This window comes from Xiphophorus couchianus, chromosome 10, assembly GCF_001444195.1.
Source record: "Xiphophorus couchianus chromosome 10, X_couchianus-1.0, whole genome shotgun sequence".
Lineage (NCBI taxonomy): Eukaryota > Metazoa > Chordata > Actinopteri > Cyprinodontiformes > Poeciliidae > Xiphophorus > Xiphophorus couchianus.
Genome location: NC_040237.1, coordinates 10,014,622 through 10,028,512, shown reverse-complemented (window position 1 = coordinate 10,028,512; position 13,891 = coordinate 10,014,622). Strand labels below are relative to the sequence as shown.

The following is a 13,891-nucleotide window of genomic DNA, read 5'->3' as shown; positions in this document are numbered from 1 at the left end:
GGTGGGATGTGGTGGAAAACAGACTGAGGATGAGACAGATGCAGACTAAAAAAGAAACGACTGAGACAAATGAAGGAGGGAAGAGGAGGGAAACATGGGATGAGGTGTGATGGAGCAGTTTGTAGAAATGTCAAGGACAAAGCTCTGAAAATACAACATTGGATTTCCAAAGCAAGTACATGGACAGTTTAAAATGTGTTCAGAGAACAGAAGAGTAGATTTTTATCATGGAAGCTTCCAGCAACATTGTTTTTGTAAAAAAGATGCTGAACTTTTACATCTATCAGTCTGCAGCTACATGTTGTACTGTAAAGAGAGAATATATCTGTTTAAAAATACAAAATAAATTAACGAATGGTTTAGAAGTAAGCACTGGATCATGATAAATATCTGTTCTTCTGCCATATATGGCCCCAGAAACAAAAGGTCTCTAGTTAATGCAGCAGTCCTTCCATATTAGGCAAAAACTGCTAACAACAAAAATGTCCCATAGTTTAAAATTAGGAAATTGTTTTATCTGGTGCTTGTGTACAAATTCTTTAACCAGCTTATGGTTTGTAGAGAAAGGTAGCTAAGGTATAGAATATGACAACATTTTTACTGCTATTAAAGATTTCCAACATATTTATTTTTGTTGTGTGTGCCATTTACACTTACTGAAGCTAATTATGGAGCTTTTTCAAGATATAAAAAAAATTCAAATAAATAGGAATAAGTCTTAGTCTTTGTTATCCTGTTATAAAAAAATATAATAAGGTGAATTTGTAAAATAGAAAATTTTTAATTTGATAACCCAGCCAACATAAACATGCATCAAACAAAACTGATTATTTTGTTGTAATGTATATGAATAAAAATTTTACGTTTATTAAAACATTGATAAAATGTAATACTTGCATAGAGTTTGATGATAAACTAGTTAATTCAACTTCTAAATGTTACATTAAAGTCATGTAACCTAAAATGTTTTGTTTGTTTTCAAGTTTAACCCTCTTCTTCTCAGAGTCTCACCACTGCAGATGAATTAGATCAAAGCATCTAGATTTTCCCCAAAACATTCAGTATGAGTTGATTAATGTTATTTTTCATGCTTGAAGGAGTTCTAGATTTTAAAAGTGAAATGTTGTCTGGTCCTTGGGCTGAAATTACAGAATCTTTGAGTAATTAATCTAGTTATTATTTTTTACAATTGACAACTAAGACTGTTTCTGATGTTCAGGAATGTTTTTTTTCTTCTTATTTGTATATGTTTACATAAAATCTTCGGAAAATAAATTAAGCATCTTTGCCAACAGTCTTTCGTTTTCAATTAGTGATAATAGTCAGACCTACTACATGCTGGTGGCTACAGTTGCTAGTAAACATAATCTGTGTCCCAATAGGACACTGTGTTTGTCATAGTCATGCAAAGATGCCAGTTTTTGTCAGGCTGCAGATGGCTCACTCACAGCGCTCTGCTTGCTCACGTCAGCCTCACAACGTCACTGATCTCTCCCCATACAGGCAGCTTAAGCAAGCCAAGGTCACTCTTATCAAACGTCATCGTCACACTGTGCTCATATTTCTCCTTTACTCATTAATCTCCCTGAAACCCTCATTCTGAATCATAATTTCCGACATCTCCTAAATGACCCACTAGTTAATGGCATCCTTTTGCCCGAGATACTTTTTGTGATAATGTTTGAGTTTAATTCCAGGAGAGTTAGTCCAGTGATGGGGCAACGTGTAGCTGGGTCAAGAGTTATGTGAGTGCCTGCAAATATGTTTTATAAGTACGTTTATTGAACTTGTGTGTGTTTTTTCCTTCTTACCTCTGTAGCGATGCTCTGACTGGAGCCGTTGTCGAGTAAGAACTGCACCACTTCCAAGTGATTCTCCTGCGCTGCCATGTACAGTGGAGTAAAGCCATTCTGGGAACAAAAGCACAAAATAATCCTGTTTTACAGAAACAATAACATCAGATACAAACCAGATTCTCAATCTAAGCCCGTTTGACTCACAACCCCGTAACATTAATGAATCTGAATATTAGCTAGAGTACAAAATACAAAACCATCCGGTGTTTAGGTCTATTAGTGTAACTTTGTAGAGTCTTTGTTTTCCTTCCAGCAAAAGGTACTGATGCTTCAGAATTTCAGCGCTTTTCGAAGCCGTTTATTTCCAAGATGCAACCTGAAAATTGTTTTGTTTTTCTCATAGAAAGAATTGCTGTTTTGTAGTCAGCCGTTTCTTTTTTCTGATTGAAGTTTTAAGTATTACTGTCTTCGACTCTGTGATATTGTTTTTTTTGTTTGCTTGTTTTTTGTCTCTTTCCAATCTTCTCAACCTTGTAACTCAGTTACAGTAAATTGTTGCTCAAACTCAGCCAGCGGATACGTTTTGTATGAACTGCTAAAAACGCGTCGATCTTCTCTGCTGTCATTACACAAGCATTTTCTTTTCAAGCGACATTAAGATCCTGAATGTCTTCAAAGGACTGGTCGTGGTGGAACATCTTAGTGAAACTACCTATTAGACTGTAAAATATTGTAGCTTTCTGTATTTGATGAATACTTCTTTTAACTTATATTCACATTGATGTAATGTGGCATTTTATTGGACTGATAAAATAGTATTTAACCAGACAACTGTTATCTTGGCATTATGGCAGGCTGGATTTGATCCGCAAGCCCTGAGTTTGACACATATGCACCAAAACGTAAAATTCCCATAATTTCATTCTGCAGGCAGCAATTATGCTTGCTTTCCAGTGTTATTGTCTCATTTTCATTTTGAAAAAGGTTGAAACTCCTTTTGTCTGATCTCTGTATATAAATTGTGCAAAGCACTATATTTCAAAGTTAATCACCCACGTCCCACCCAGAAACAGCAAACGCTGGATGGTTTTTAAAGCAGAGAGAACTGCAGCAGCTCTCTCATGATGTGCATACTGTCGCCTCCACACATACCTCACACCTGATAGCGGTGGAGATAAAACCTGACCTGCTGCTGAGGTTACTGTGGAGTATGTGTTTGTTTTTGAGAGGTTGCTACTTGACACTTTAAAAGAAGTACACGTCACCAAACACATCACTTATTAGTCAGCCTTTTGTTGCTATTTCAACTTGTTCTCCTTTTAAAATTTGCAAAAGGTTTAAGAGGAGAAATTATTGCCATCAGCCAGACTTCTCTGTAATCTTTTAAAGTGATCTTGAGCAATGTTTTTTCCATATTTTTTTTTTCATTTTAGTCTAGAATGTGCATGAAAGCATATTGAGTCTGCCTAAAAAATAGTAATAAGGTAATAAGTTACATGAAAAACAACTATGCAGCAAAAAAAGCAGTATTTCATCGTCATCTCTTTTAAGAACATCTTTTATTTATTTATTTATTTTAATAACTTCTGGGCCTACTTTATAGGCCTAGAGAACAATCTGGGCCTATAAAAAGATAACAACCCCCCCCCCCACAAGTATAAGTACTGATTGAGCTCTCCTCTAATAGACAGCGCTACTAGCACTCATCCGTTCAGTTGTGTTTTTCTTCAACACAAAAGCCACAAATGGAGCTTCTGCCGACATTAACTCTGTTCTGAGTTTTCAATTCAGTTCAGTTTATCCATCCATCCATCCATTTTCTGTTCACCCTTGTCCCTAATGGGGTCGGGAGGGTTGCTGGTGCCCATCTCCAGCTACGTTCCGGGCGAGAGGCGGGGTACACCCTGGACAGGTCGCCAGTCTGTCGCAGGGCAAGTTCAGTTTATTTATATACAAAAAATTATTGTCTCTAGACAAAAATATTGTCTCGAGGGATTTTACAAAAGAAGTTATTTCAATTCTTCTTTTTTACAGTTATCTTTGAGAACTGTAAAATCATAAAAATATCCAATTGATCCTAGTTATCAAACAGTACATTAAGCTCAGTCTATTATTCAAATTAGTAAAAAAAAAAAAAGACAAAAAACTTTCTATCCAAGAAAATCCAGCAGATTGCATCGAGTTGCTGTATGAGCACATAGTGACAGTAGACAATCACTTGAATTGTGTTATTGACTTTACAGCAATCTCTCATACCAAGCATTCACATACACACATTTAGGTGTGTACCAAAAGCAACAACAGAACAGCTCTTCTATGGAGAAATACTTATTTTATTAATAATCTAATGTTGAGGGCTTAACAAGACACATAACTTGCTGTACAGATATGTTTTTCAATAATAACCGTTTTTCAATAATGATTTCACTGTATTATTCCATGTTTTAGGAGTCCACGTTTTTATGAGGTAAATGTCTACAACAATCAAACTCCTATTTTCCCTGGTTGAATATTTATTTAAAGAGATTTTGTGTTGTGTCTAAATCAATCAGCTGTAAATTGCTGTGAATTCAGGACTCCTGCAAGATGCGGCCTGATGGATGAAGTGAAATCCTGCGGCTGCAGCACTGCAATGGAGCCAGAATTGAAGAACTGTTTGAAACGAGCATTAAACGGCCGCAAAGATTTCCTGCAAGGCAAGCAAAGGAATCTCAGTGTCTGAACAATCCCCTTTCTCACGCGTCTTGATTGTGTTGATCAATCACGGAAAAGATTCTCATGTAGATCAACAGAATCACTTCCACTAACATTTAGTCAATAGAAACAAATTAATGGGCATGATAATAGGACATAAAAATGACTAAACTCCACACACTTCCTGGTTTTTATTTATTAAGAAATACTCTTTACTGTTTTCAGCTTTCGGTGCTGATCCATGTCCATGCTTCATGATTTACTGAATGTTAATAATGCTTCCCCTCCCCCATCACTGGCAGGTTCCAGCAAAATGAAATTCATGATTGCTGAAGAACCTAGCTGGAGTTTCAATACAGCCTTACACATATCAATAACAACTTATTGTATTTTCCTACTCTCAGCAGCTTCTGCCAAGGTTTTGATATTGACATTATTATGGGCCTTCTGGTCACAGAGTCCACTGTGTGCGTGTGTAAACGTGTGTGTTGACTATTGAATATAGGCCAGGCTGCACTGCAAAACTGCTGACACAGCACACACACAGCCCCAGATGGATGCTTTGTGTGCAGCAGCTTGCGCTCACATTCATCTGCATGCGTGTGCACACTCCACTCCACTTTGCACAGAGGGTGTGTGTGTGTAAGTGTGTGTCGTACCTGAGATTGCGCGTTGACGTTTGCACCATTTGTGACGAGCTCCTTCACCACTTCACTCTGCCCAGCGAGGGACGCGATGTGCAGGGCGGTGTTCCCTTTCTGTTCGAACAAGCAAGCAGGAAACAAAGATGACTTCCAAGGTGAGGGCTGTGGCATGAAAACTACAGACTGTTACTAACATCCAGATGAAGTGGATTCTCTCTCAATGCAAAGAGAAAAATAAAAGTAGGGCTTTAGAATTAGTTGGTTATACCTTCATGACAATTTAATAGTAATTAAGCCCTGAAGCTGAACTCATATTACCTATAACCCAAAAGAAGGTTCTAATATTCTACAGATCTTCAATGTTTAAAGGCTGCAAGATGTTTCTGGTATGAAGAGAAATTAGACAAAGCAGCTGCTTTATTGCTCTTGCTTCAAATAAACTTAGAATCAGGGAATGATCAATAAACTTCAGTGATTTATTTGCTGTGAATCTCAGTACATAAACTCTGAAAAACAGTTTATATACTCTTTTTCTTTTAAAAAAGGCTTTGATAACAGTTTCTCTCTGCATTCCTGTGGAGAAAGCAAGATTTTGTCTCTAATATTGACACATTTTAAAAATGTGTTTCAATGCAAACTCTGTAAAACACTGTGGTATTCAGCTGGCTGGGTGTCACAAATAAAATTATAGAACTTACGGTGGACTTTAAAGTTAACAAAACAAATGAGATGGACAGAGGGGAAAAAACTATGCAGTCACTGAAATAAATAATATTCAGCCAGTCAGAAATGTTTCTCAAAAACTCTTTCAGGTCAACAGATAAAAGTATCACAACTCTCACTTGTTACTACCATCCCATGAAGTTCAAAGTGATAAAAACAACACAGAATATTAATATTTAGAGTTTTCTGAACAAAATAAACATTAAAAAAAGAAAATAGAAATATAAAGAAAAAGAAAAATCACAAAAACAGCATTAGAACTTATGGAGTGAGAGAAACAACAATCAGATGTACATGTTGATAAGTGTGTTGAAGTAGTTGTTATCACTTCAACACACACACACACACACACACACACACACGCATGCCGCCCCTCAGCTCCCCTCCCCCCACACTGGATGCACCTGTTTCATGTCTACATAAAGCAGCAGCTGTTGCCATTCAGTCATTCCTGCTGCCACTGGTGCTCAGAAAAACTCAATCTTACTCACTGCAGAACATAAATAGGCCTGAATTTAATGCTGATAGTGTATGTAATAATAATAATAATAATAATAATAAGTGTGTGTGCTACAATGTATTATAATGCAGTGGTTCTGAATTCTGGTTTCAGGGCTTATGGTCCTTTATGTTTTAGACGTGTCTCTGCTCCAGCAGACATCTAAAAAATGTTGGACTTTAAAGTTAACAAAACTTTTAGGTGTTGTTAACTTCTCCTCACCAGGTGAAAATGGTAATCAGTGATTCTTTTTAGCAATTTTACTATTAGGTTGAGCAAGCAGCCAATGCATCTGAAGATCTGTAAGACGGTGTTAATTTTACACCTAATGGGTAACATTAAAACAGTAATCTTTCCTGGAAGCACTTAAATGCACCATAATTTATACAACCATTTAGTTTTTATTTTTACTTAGAAATTGTGGAGTACTCACTACTTTTACAGATTTAAAATATACTTAAAGATTACTTACTTTGCTTTTTAGATTACTTTTTTATGTTGTTATGCAGAGAGACTTCTATTTTTGCTGCCCAGGAAAGGAATTTGAACGAACTTAGAATTTAGGAAAACTACTTCCAAAACAGGGACATTTAGTTTTCATTACTACTTAGAAATTGTGGAGTACTTATTACTTTTACAAAATGTGGACATACTGTACTTAGAAAGTCCAAATGATACCTACTCACTTTTACTTTAGCAACTCAGAACAGGGATTAGAACAAACTTAGAATCCAGAAAAACTATCCTGGCAACTCAGAACTTGAATGGATTATCCACATGATTAGATTCTCTTTCTTATATTGCTCTTTCCTTTGGTTTGCTATTTTGTTTGTATTTCCTTTTTAAATCATGTAAGGCACTTTGTATTGTCTTATTGCTGAAAATGTGCTATATAAATAAAATTACCTCACAGCCAAGAAATGCATAATGTAGTGGAATAGTGTAAATATTCCTAAAACAAATCTGAATCGATCATCCCCCCTAACACACAGCGATTCATCTATTAAAGCAATGTGACTTTGGAAAAGTGCAAATTCAGCAGACTGCTGTTGTGTTGTGTGATGTACTGTCTGTGTTTATGTGACCACTGGGTGTTACCCACCTTGGTGGCTGCATCCACGTTGGCGCCCTGCTTAATGAGTTCAGCCACCACCTCCACATGGCCCTCCTTTGAGGCCAGATGGAGAGCATTTAAACCATTCTGTATGGAAAAAAAGAGGGAAGACAGGATGACAGCAATGAAGATAGCAATTCAAACCAAGAATAGGGTTTGACAGGTCTAACAGAAAAAGAGTCTACACATCCCTGTTGAACTGCACCGTTTTTTATAATGGAAAAACATAGGAGCAAAATAAATAATTTCAGAATGTTTTCCACAGTTAATGTAATCAAATGTTTTAGAGGGAAAGTAAAAATCACAAACTGCAAAACTGGCAACATAACTGGGAAAATCTTTGGGCTGCCACTTTGTGAGAGCACCTTTCGATTTTATGACTGTTCTGTTTTGGGTAGAGGAGTTGTCAGTGTAGAAAATCTTGACTTCACTATATTTGTCCACTTTCTGTACAAAAATCTGTCAGACTGTAAGGAGCACAACCTTCTTCAGGTTACTTCACAATTTTCTTATTGGATTTAGGCCTGAGCTGTGGCTGGGTCATTCCAAAACTTTAAAGTTCTTAAGGTGAAGTCAATTTTTTTGTTTGTTTTTGTTAAGTTCTATGCTTTGGCTATTTGTCATGATGAAAAGTTAAGTTCCTCTTCATCTTTTAAGGAGGTTGACCTCGAGTTCACTAGGCATGAAACATACTTTCTCTCGTGCTTTCGACAGATTTCTTTAATTACCTTTACAAGAGATAACTAAAGAAAGATTAAAATTGATATATGGATATTTAAGAGTGAATAAAATATTTAAAACCGTGTCAATATTTCCTTTGTTTCCAATGGACTGTATAAAAAACACTCGAGATTAAATGTACAACACATCCAGTACTCGCCACTGACATACGCAGGTCCATTAAGGCTGCTGTCCTAAAAACCTTCTTGACCAGAATGGCAGTTCCAGACTTCAAGTGTCCTGCAACATTTTTCTTTTTTTTCCTTTCCTGGTTATCAGTATTATACGCTTACCTGATTGCAAATGTTAATGTCGACTCCATTCTTCAGGTAATCCAAAGCTTTCTCAAGGTTTCCGGCCCGAGCTGAGCGCAGATAACAAGCATTCACATCCGTCTGCAAAAAGAGAGGAAACAGAGCAAGCGGAGGGTTTATTGTCTTGGCAATCAGCATTGAGTGGATGCGTGGCAAAAAAAACTGCTCCTTGTTAAGACCTAATAAACATCAAAGCAATCTAAACAATTTCTGGAGCACTTAAGTCGGAAACAGTGGCTCACTGATGTACAGTATGCCTCATAACATCTTCATCACCCCTGCACTTGCACATGCCTTCAGTAAATCCCTCAAGGCTCGTATGTTAAACATCAAATAAAAAAAGAGGTTAACATCAGGGCGGTGAGCTCAGAGAGGCTGCATGTAAGCCAGAATAGGTTCAATGGTTTGTGTGGGAGGTTTTTGGCGAGAAGAATAAATTCATGAAAGAATCCATGGTTTTCAACATCTCTGTTGGATTAAACTGTACTGCAATGAGCCAAGAATAACCAGCCAACATGCAAGCCAAACGGTTGAGACATTTACCACGTCTTGGATGACGGTTCTGTTCGAACCAACACACTTTTCTTCACATGACACAGATATGATCGTAAAAAAGGTTTATTGTCTGTGAAAGGCCAAGGCTGTTAAGGCAAGTTCTGACAACTCACATTAATCATGGTAACTGTCATTCGACAAAAAAAATGAAATAAAATAAAATGTTGAATAATAAAATGTGGTGCTTTTATTACCAGCGCGTTTTTCTAATCCTAGCCTCTTCTAGATGCACTCTCTACACCAGGCGAACAGCAGAGATAATTTAGTTATTCTGTCACAGAGTCCAGCTCTCATAAGCAGAGCAATAAATATACTCATATATGTGTGATGCTATGTGTGAGAATTTTATGGTATTATTGAGTTGGTAAAACCAAGACAGCTGTGTTATGCAGCACAGAAACAGAAACTAAGAACTAGGTAGTTGATATCAATAGTCAGGGTGTGTGTGTCTGATTTCATGACTGCAATGCTGAGCTGAGCTTCAGTCCGCCACACCCATGGAGTCAGATGTGCACATTCTCCACATGCCCCTTATCCAGTTCTTGTTTTAGCACCAACTGCCAACTACTCCAGTTATTTTTAGATGGAAATGTATTTAGATGAACATTTGAAATGCAACATTTGCAACATTGCTTCTGCTTTCCCAAAACAGTTTCTTTGATGGTGTTGCCGCTTGTTTCTTTTTTTGTTTTTGTTTTAGAGGTGGGCAAAAGGAACAAAATATGTGTTAAGAAATCCAAAGTTGACACTTTTAATTCAATGTTGCACTAAAAGTGTTATTATTTACCTAATTAAACTTCATGACCATCATCATAAAAACTCATGAAGACTCCTTCATGTTCATGAGAGGTCCAGTCATGTTTATGACATTGTCACATCAGTCTTATGCACACACCTTCAAAAAAGGTTTACTGTTAGTCAAGTTGACAAAACGATAATTTCCTAATACATCTGAAAATAAATACAAAACTAAAATGAGTAAGGTTAAAAAAAAGCCACTATTCATTTCGACTCAATTTGCTTCACAATCCATTTGACATATTTGAAAATGTACAAACAAGCAAAACAAACCGAGAACTGAGAGGACATTAGTTTTACGTGATTTATTGACTTGTCTTTAATTACACACAGCAATGCAATCTGCACTGTAATCTATGTTATTGCACGCAGATTATTGGCTAAAGCTGGCTGCTGAGCTCATTTCCCACTCACTGAATGGTTCTTATCTCACATCATCGCTGCACATTCACAAAGTGTGGAGGCAGGAGGGAAGGGGGCCTCACCAGACAGAGGCTATGACATCAGAATCGCTAACTCAACTGCAAGTGTACAAACCTCTAAGCAAATGGCTCATTAATACACATCCTAAACCTGCAGCTCAGGGTTTGTCTCTTTGGAAATTATAGTTCTGTATTATCGATATTCAGAATCAAAATAGCTTTCTGCAGTGATAAACTACCTGAGGAATGTTCCTGTTGTCATGTTTTTTTTTTTTGTATTGTAGAAAATCAGAAAAAAAACAATAATTCACAAGTGTAATGACTGAAACTCCAATCAGATACATAATGTCACCACCTAAAAAAGCAAACTTACATTGTAGATGTGTCTGTGTGTCTTAGATGTGTAGGTATGTCTAAACATCCAGTCTGCCTGGTTAAGTGAACCCTTTTTACACCTCTAACCCCATCCGGATGCAACTCTTTTGCATCCAGATCCTGACTCTAACTGATGAACTTTTTCAGTGAATGTATTAAATCTTCAGCAAAAAGTGTGAAAGGATTGGCTTGCTTTCTTTGTGACAAATACCAGTGTGAGTCACAACCACTCTGAAACTTGATATTTTGTTGTTGCTTTTTTCTCAAGATCCAGTAATTTTTGGAGACACACTCATCATTCTTTTAAAAACCATTTAGTATAAAAACAAATCAGCTCTTATTTTGGCTAAAATAAGACTATACAAACACTGCTTCTGATATGTGATATATGACAACATGTGTGAATCTGTTAAAGCATTTCGCTGCTTTAACAGATTCGCCAGGTTTACAGACAGCTCTTTCTGTCACTGTTGTATGAAAGCAGAATATCTCGGGATGGTGTGATTCTTGGATTCCTGAAACCCTGACAGAGGTTGCGAGGCAGATTGCCAAACCTTTTCAAATGAGATGTGACTTGGCAGCATATAGAGTATAGAGTATAATCAGAGGCCCAGCTCACACATCCACCCTCATAAAAACTACTCCAGCCATTGGGAAAGCCATGCATTTATTGTTGTTGATTAAACTAGACTGACATACATTTTTCATTTTGTGTAAAAGTAAACATGAGGCTGTGTAGGCTGAAGATTGTAACTCAAAAGTCGATTTGTCCTGCTTTGTTAAAAAAAACAACTAAACTAATCTTTGTGCCAAGTTTCTGAAAACAACAAGTACATTACTTGCTCAGTTTCACACCTGATTGATGTAAACAGCTGCATTTTAATTATAAATCTTAACTTAAATTTTGGGTCAAAAAGCTAGTTGGATTGAATGGTAAACACAAATGTATTTCCTTGGGTCGCAGAGAAACCATAGAGTTTTTGTATCTATCAACATGCTCCTGACATAATTTTGACTGAATGTTTAACCGCTATTTTTGACATAACTGATAGAATTTACTTAATTTAGTTGGTTACCTCTCAGGGACCCCACTTTTATGCATAATTACTACATTTGAAGATGTCTCAGATCTGGGTTACTCCTGAAGCTCAATGTCAGCTGTAGCCACTGGAAAACCAGTTTTAATGTTTAGGGCCATTGTCCTGGACAAACGTCAAGGAGCAGGATCATCAAGCTGTTGATTTAAGGTCAAATTAATGAACTTGCAGGTGCAGTTCATTCTTCAATGCCACACTCACTGGCACCAAAACAACCCCACAGCATGCTACTGCCACTATCAGGCTTGACAATTGGCAGTTTTCTTAGGTTTGAAAGCCGTCGCTTGATTCCTGTGTACAAATGGCTCAAAATTGATCTTGTCAACCACACAACACTTTTCACTAGAGGGTATTTGAATTGTGTCTGTGGGTTTTGGAACAAGGGATTTTTTTCTTTGTCTGCTAGAGCTCAGTCCATGTTGCTGTTAATATGGATTTGTTTTTCTTACAGTTCATTGCAGACTTAAATCTTGGTTATTGTGGTACATGTGATGGTTGAAATTTGAAGGTAATAAACCCAAACATCAAGAATCAAGAAAGCCAGCTAACTTTTTGTTTCTGGAATAGCTCTTACTTCAAGCCTATTAAGATTTTGCGGATTATGATTAAAAGTCACATAAGTGCCAGAAAGCCAATCAGTTTATTTGAATTCTAACAATTCAGCAAAGAAAAGTGGTCAAATAGCCAGCTGGAAATATGCCAAAAGTTTGTTAGTTGGCTAGAAAAAGTGTGAGGTATCTTTCATAGCTGCTGAAGGTCATTGAACAAAAAATGAGTGAGGAAAAAGTATTTATTTCAACTTGTATGTATAATTTAAAGCTTTTTCTGTCCAGATCTAAAAAACAAGACAAGTTCTTATAGATGCTTCACAAAAGTATTAAATGTTTTTTTTTCCACATTTTGTTGTGTTACAACAAACTTCAAAACAAATCAGTAGAAATTTATGTGACAGGCCACTGCAAAGTGTTTAATAAAAATTAAACCAAATTAAATAAAACTTTCTTTTTAACAAGCAAAAATCTAACAATGCAATTGCTTATTAAACTAGTTACATTACTTAGGAGATTTTCTGTTGGACTATACCTTGTTGCAAATTGTTCTACATTTTATAAGATGGATAAAGACAACATGGAGTATAATTGTAAGTGTAATGAGAACTATACATAATTTATAAAAACATTTATAAATGAAAATCTGTCAAGTGGAGTGATCACATGAGTTCAGATCCCTTTAGTCTGATAAATTGAGTAATTTAATCTCTGTATGAGTCCAACTGTTCTGTGAAGGTCTCAAAGGACGTTTAGAGAATATCACTAAACAAAAGTACCATAAAGATCAAGGGAAATGCAAGAGCCAAGTCAAAAAGTTGCAACTTGTCCTGAACAAGGAGGTGGCAGTAAATTGCTGTGAGGGTCCTCTACTTTAGTAGGGATAGAGAAGCTGGTCAGAGTTACTTGAAAATGGATGGAGTTAAATACGGGCTACTCCTATGAGAAAACTATTAAAGCTTTATAATTAAGAACTAGACAAGAATTATGTTCAAATATCTATGCAGCATCCATCAATCCAAAGACTGTCCAAGCTAAGCCATGATTTCCAGTCTCTTTATGCATGGTATTGTTTAGTTTTCCTCTTTGTTTGTTCTAGTGATGTGAAATCAACTCCTCAATGAAAATGTATCTGAGTTAGATAAGACAGACTGTTCATAACTAATTCCCACAATCTCAGTTCAGAAAATCTGAACTATCCCTTTAAGAAGGCTTGTACTGCATAGTGCATATCGCATATCACTGTCACTGTTTCACACTGTAACAACTGGCTTTTGTCCTTTTAGTTAATGCTGCAGTTATCAAACATCAACATCCCCCTCGTCGTCTGATTTATTTTAATTTCTCCTGCCTGAGTTTTTTTGCCTCTACTCCCACAAACACACTTGTTTCTTCCACTGTCCAAGGTCAGAATGTCTCTATCTATATTAGCATGCAACATGAAACAGTATGCAGAACTCTGAATGTCCATACTCTGTAGCACTAACGCAGCAGCCATTTATAAATGTGTAATCAGAGTGAAGGGTTACACTGAGACATACGCATACATTCACATCCACACAGCCGCGCACTGCAGCAGAGTGGTGCAGTAA

At 36.7% G+C, this 13,891-nt stretch overlaps 1 protein-coding gene across 7 annotated transcripts in view; it reads right to left on the bottom strand.

Annotated features, from left to right (window-relative positions):
• The window catches only part of LOC114152052 (ankyrin-3-like), a 101,175-nt gene that overhangs the window by 69,811 nt on the left and 17,473 nt on the right, over window positions 1-13,891 (bottom strand). For all 7 annotated transcript variants that reach the window (XM_028029722.1, XM_028029724.1, XM_028029723.1 and 4 more), the window contains exons 2-5: window positions 8,484-8,585; window positions 7,459-7,557; window positions 5,150-5,248; window positions 1,812-1,910 (exon numbers count right to left, since the gene is read on the bottom strand). In XM_028029722.1, coding sequence (XP_027885523.1) covers window positions 1,812-1,910; window positions 5,150-5,248; window positions 7,459-7,557; window positions 8,484-8,585 — 399 coding nt within the window. The remainder of the gene's footprint in view (window positions 1-1,811; window positions 1,911-5,149; window positions 5,249-7,458; window positions 7,558-8,483; window positions 8,586-13,891) is intronic.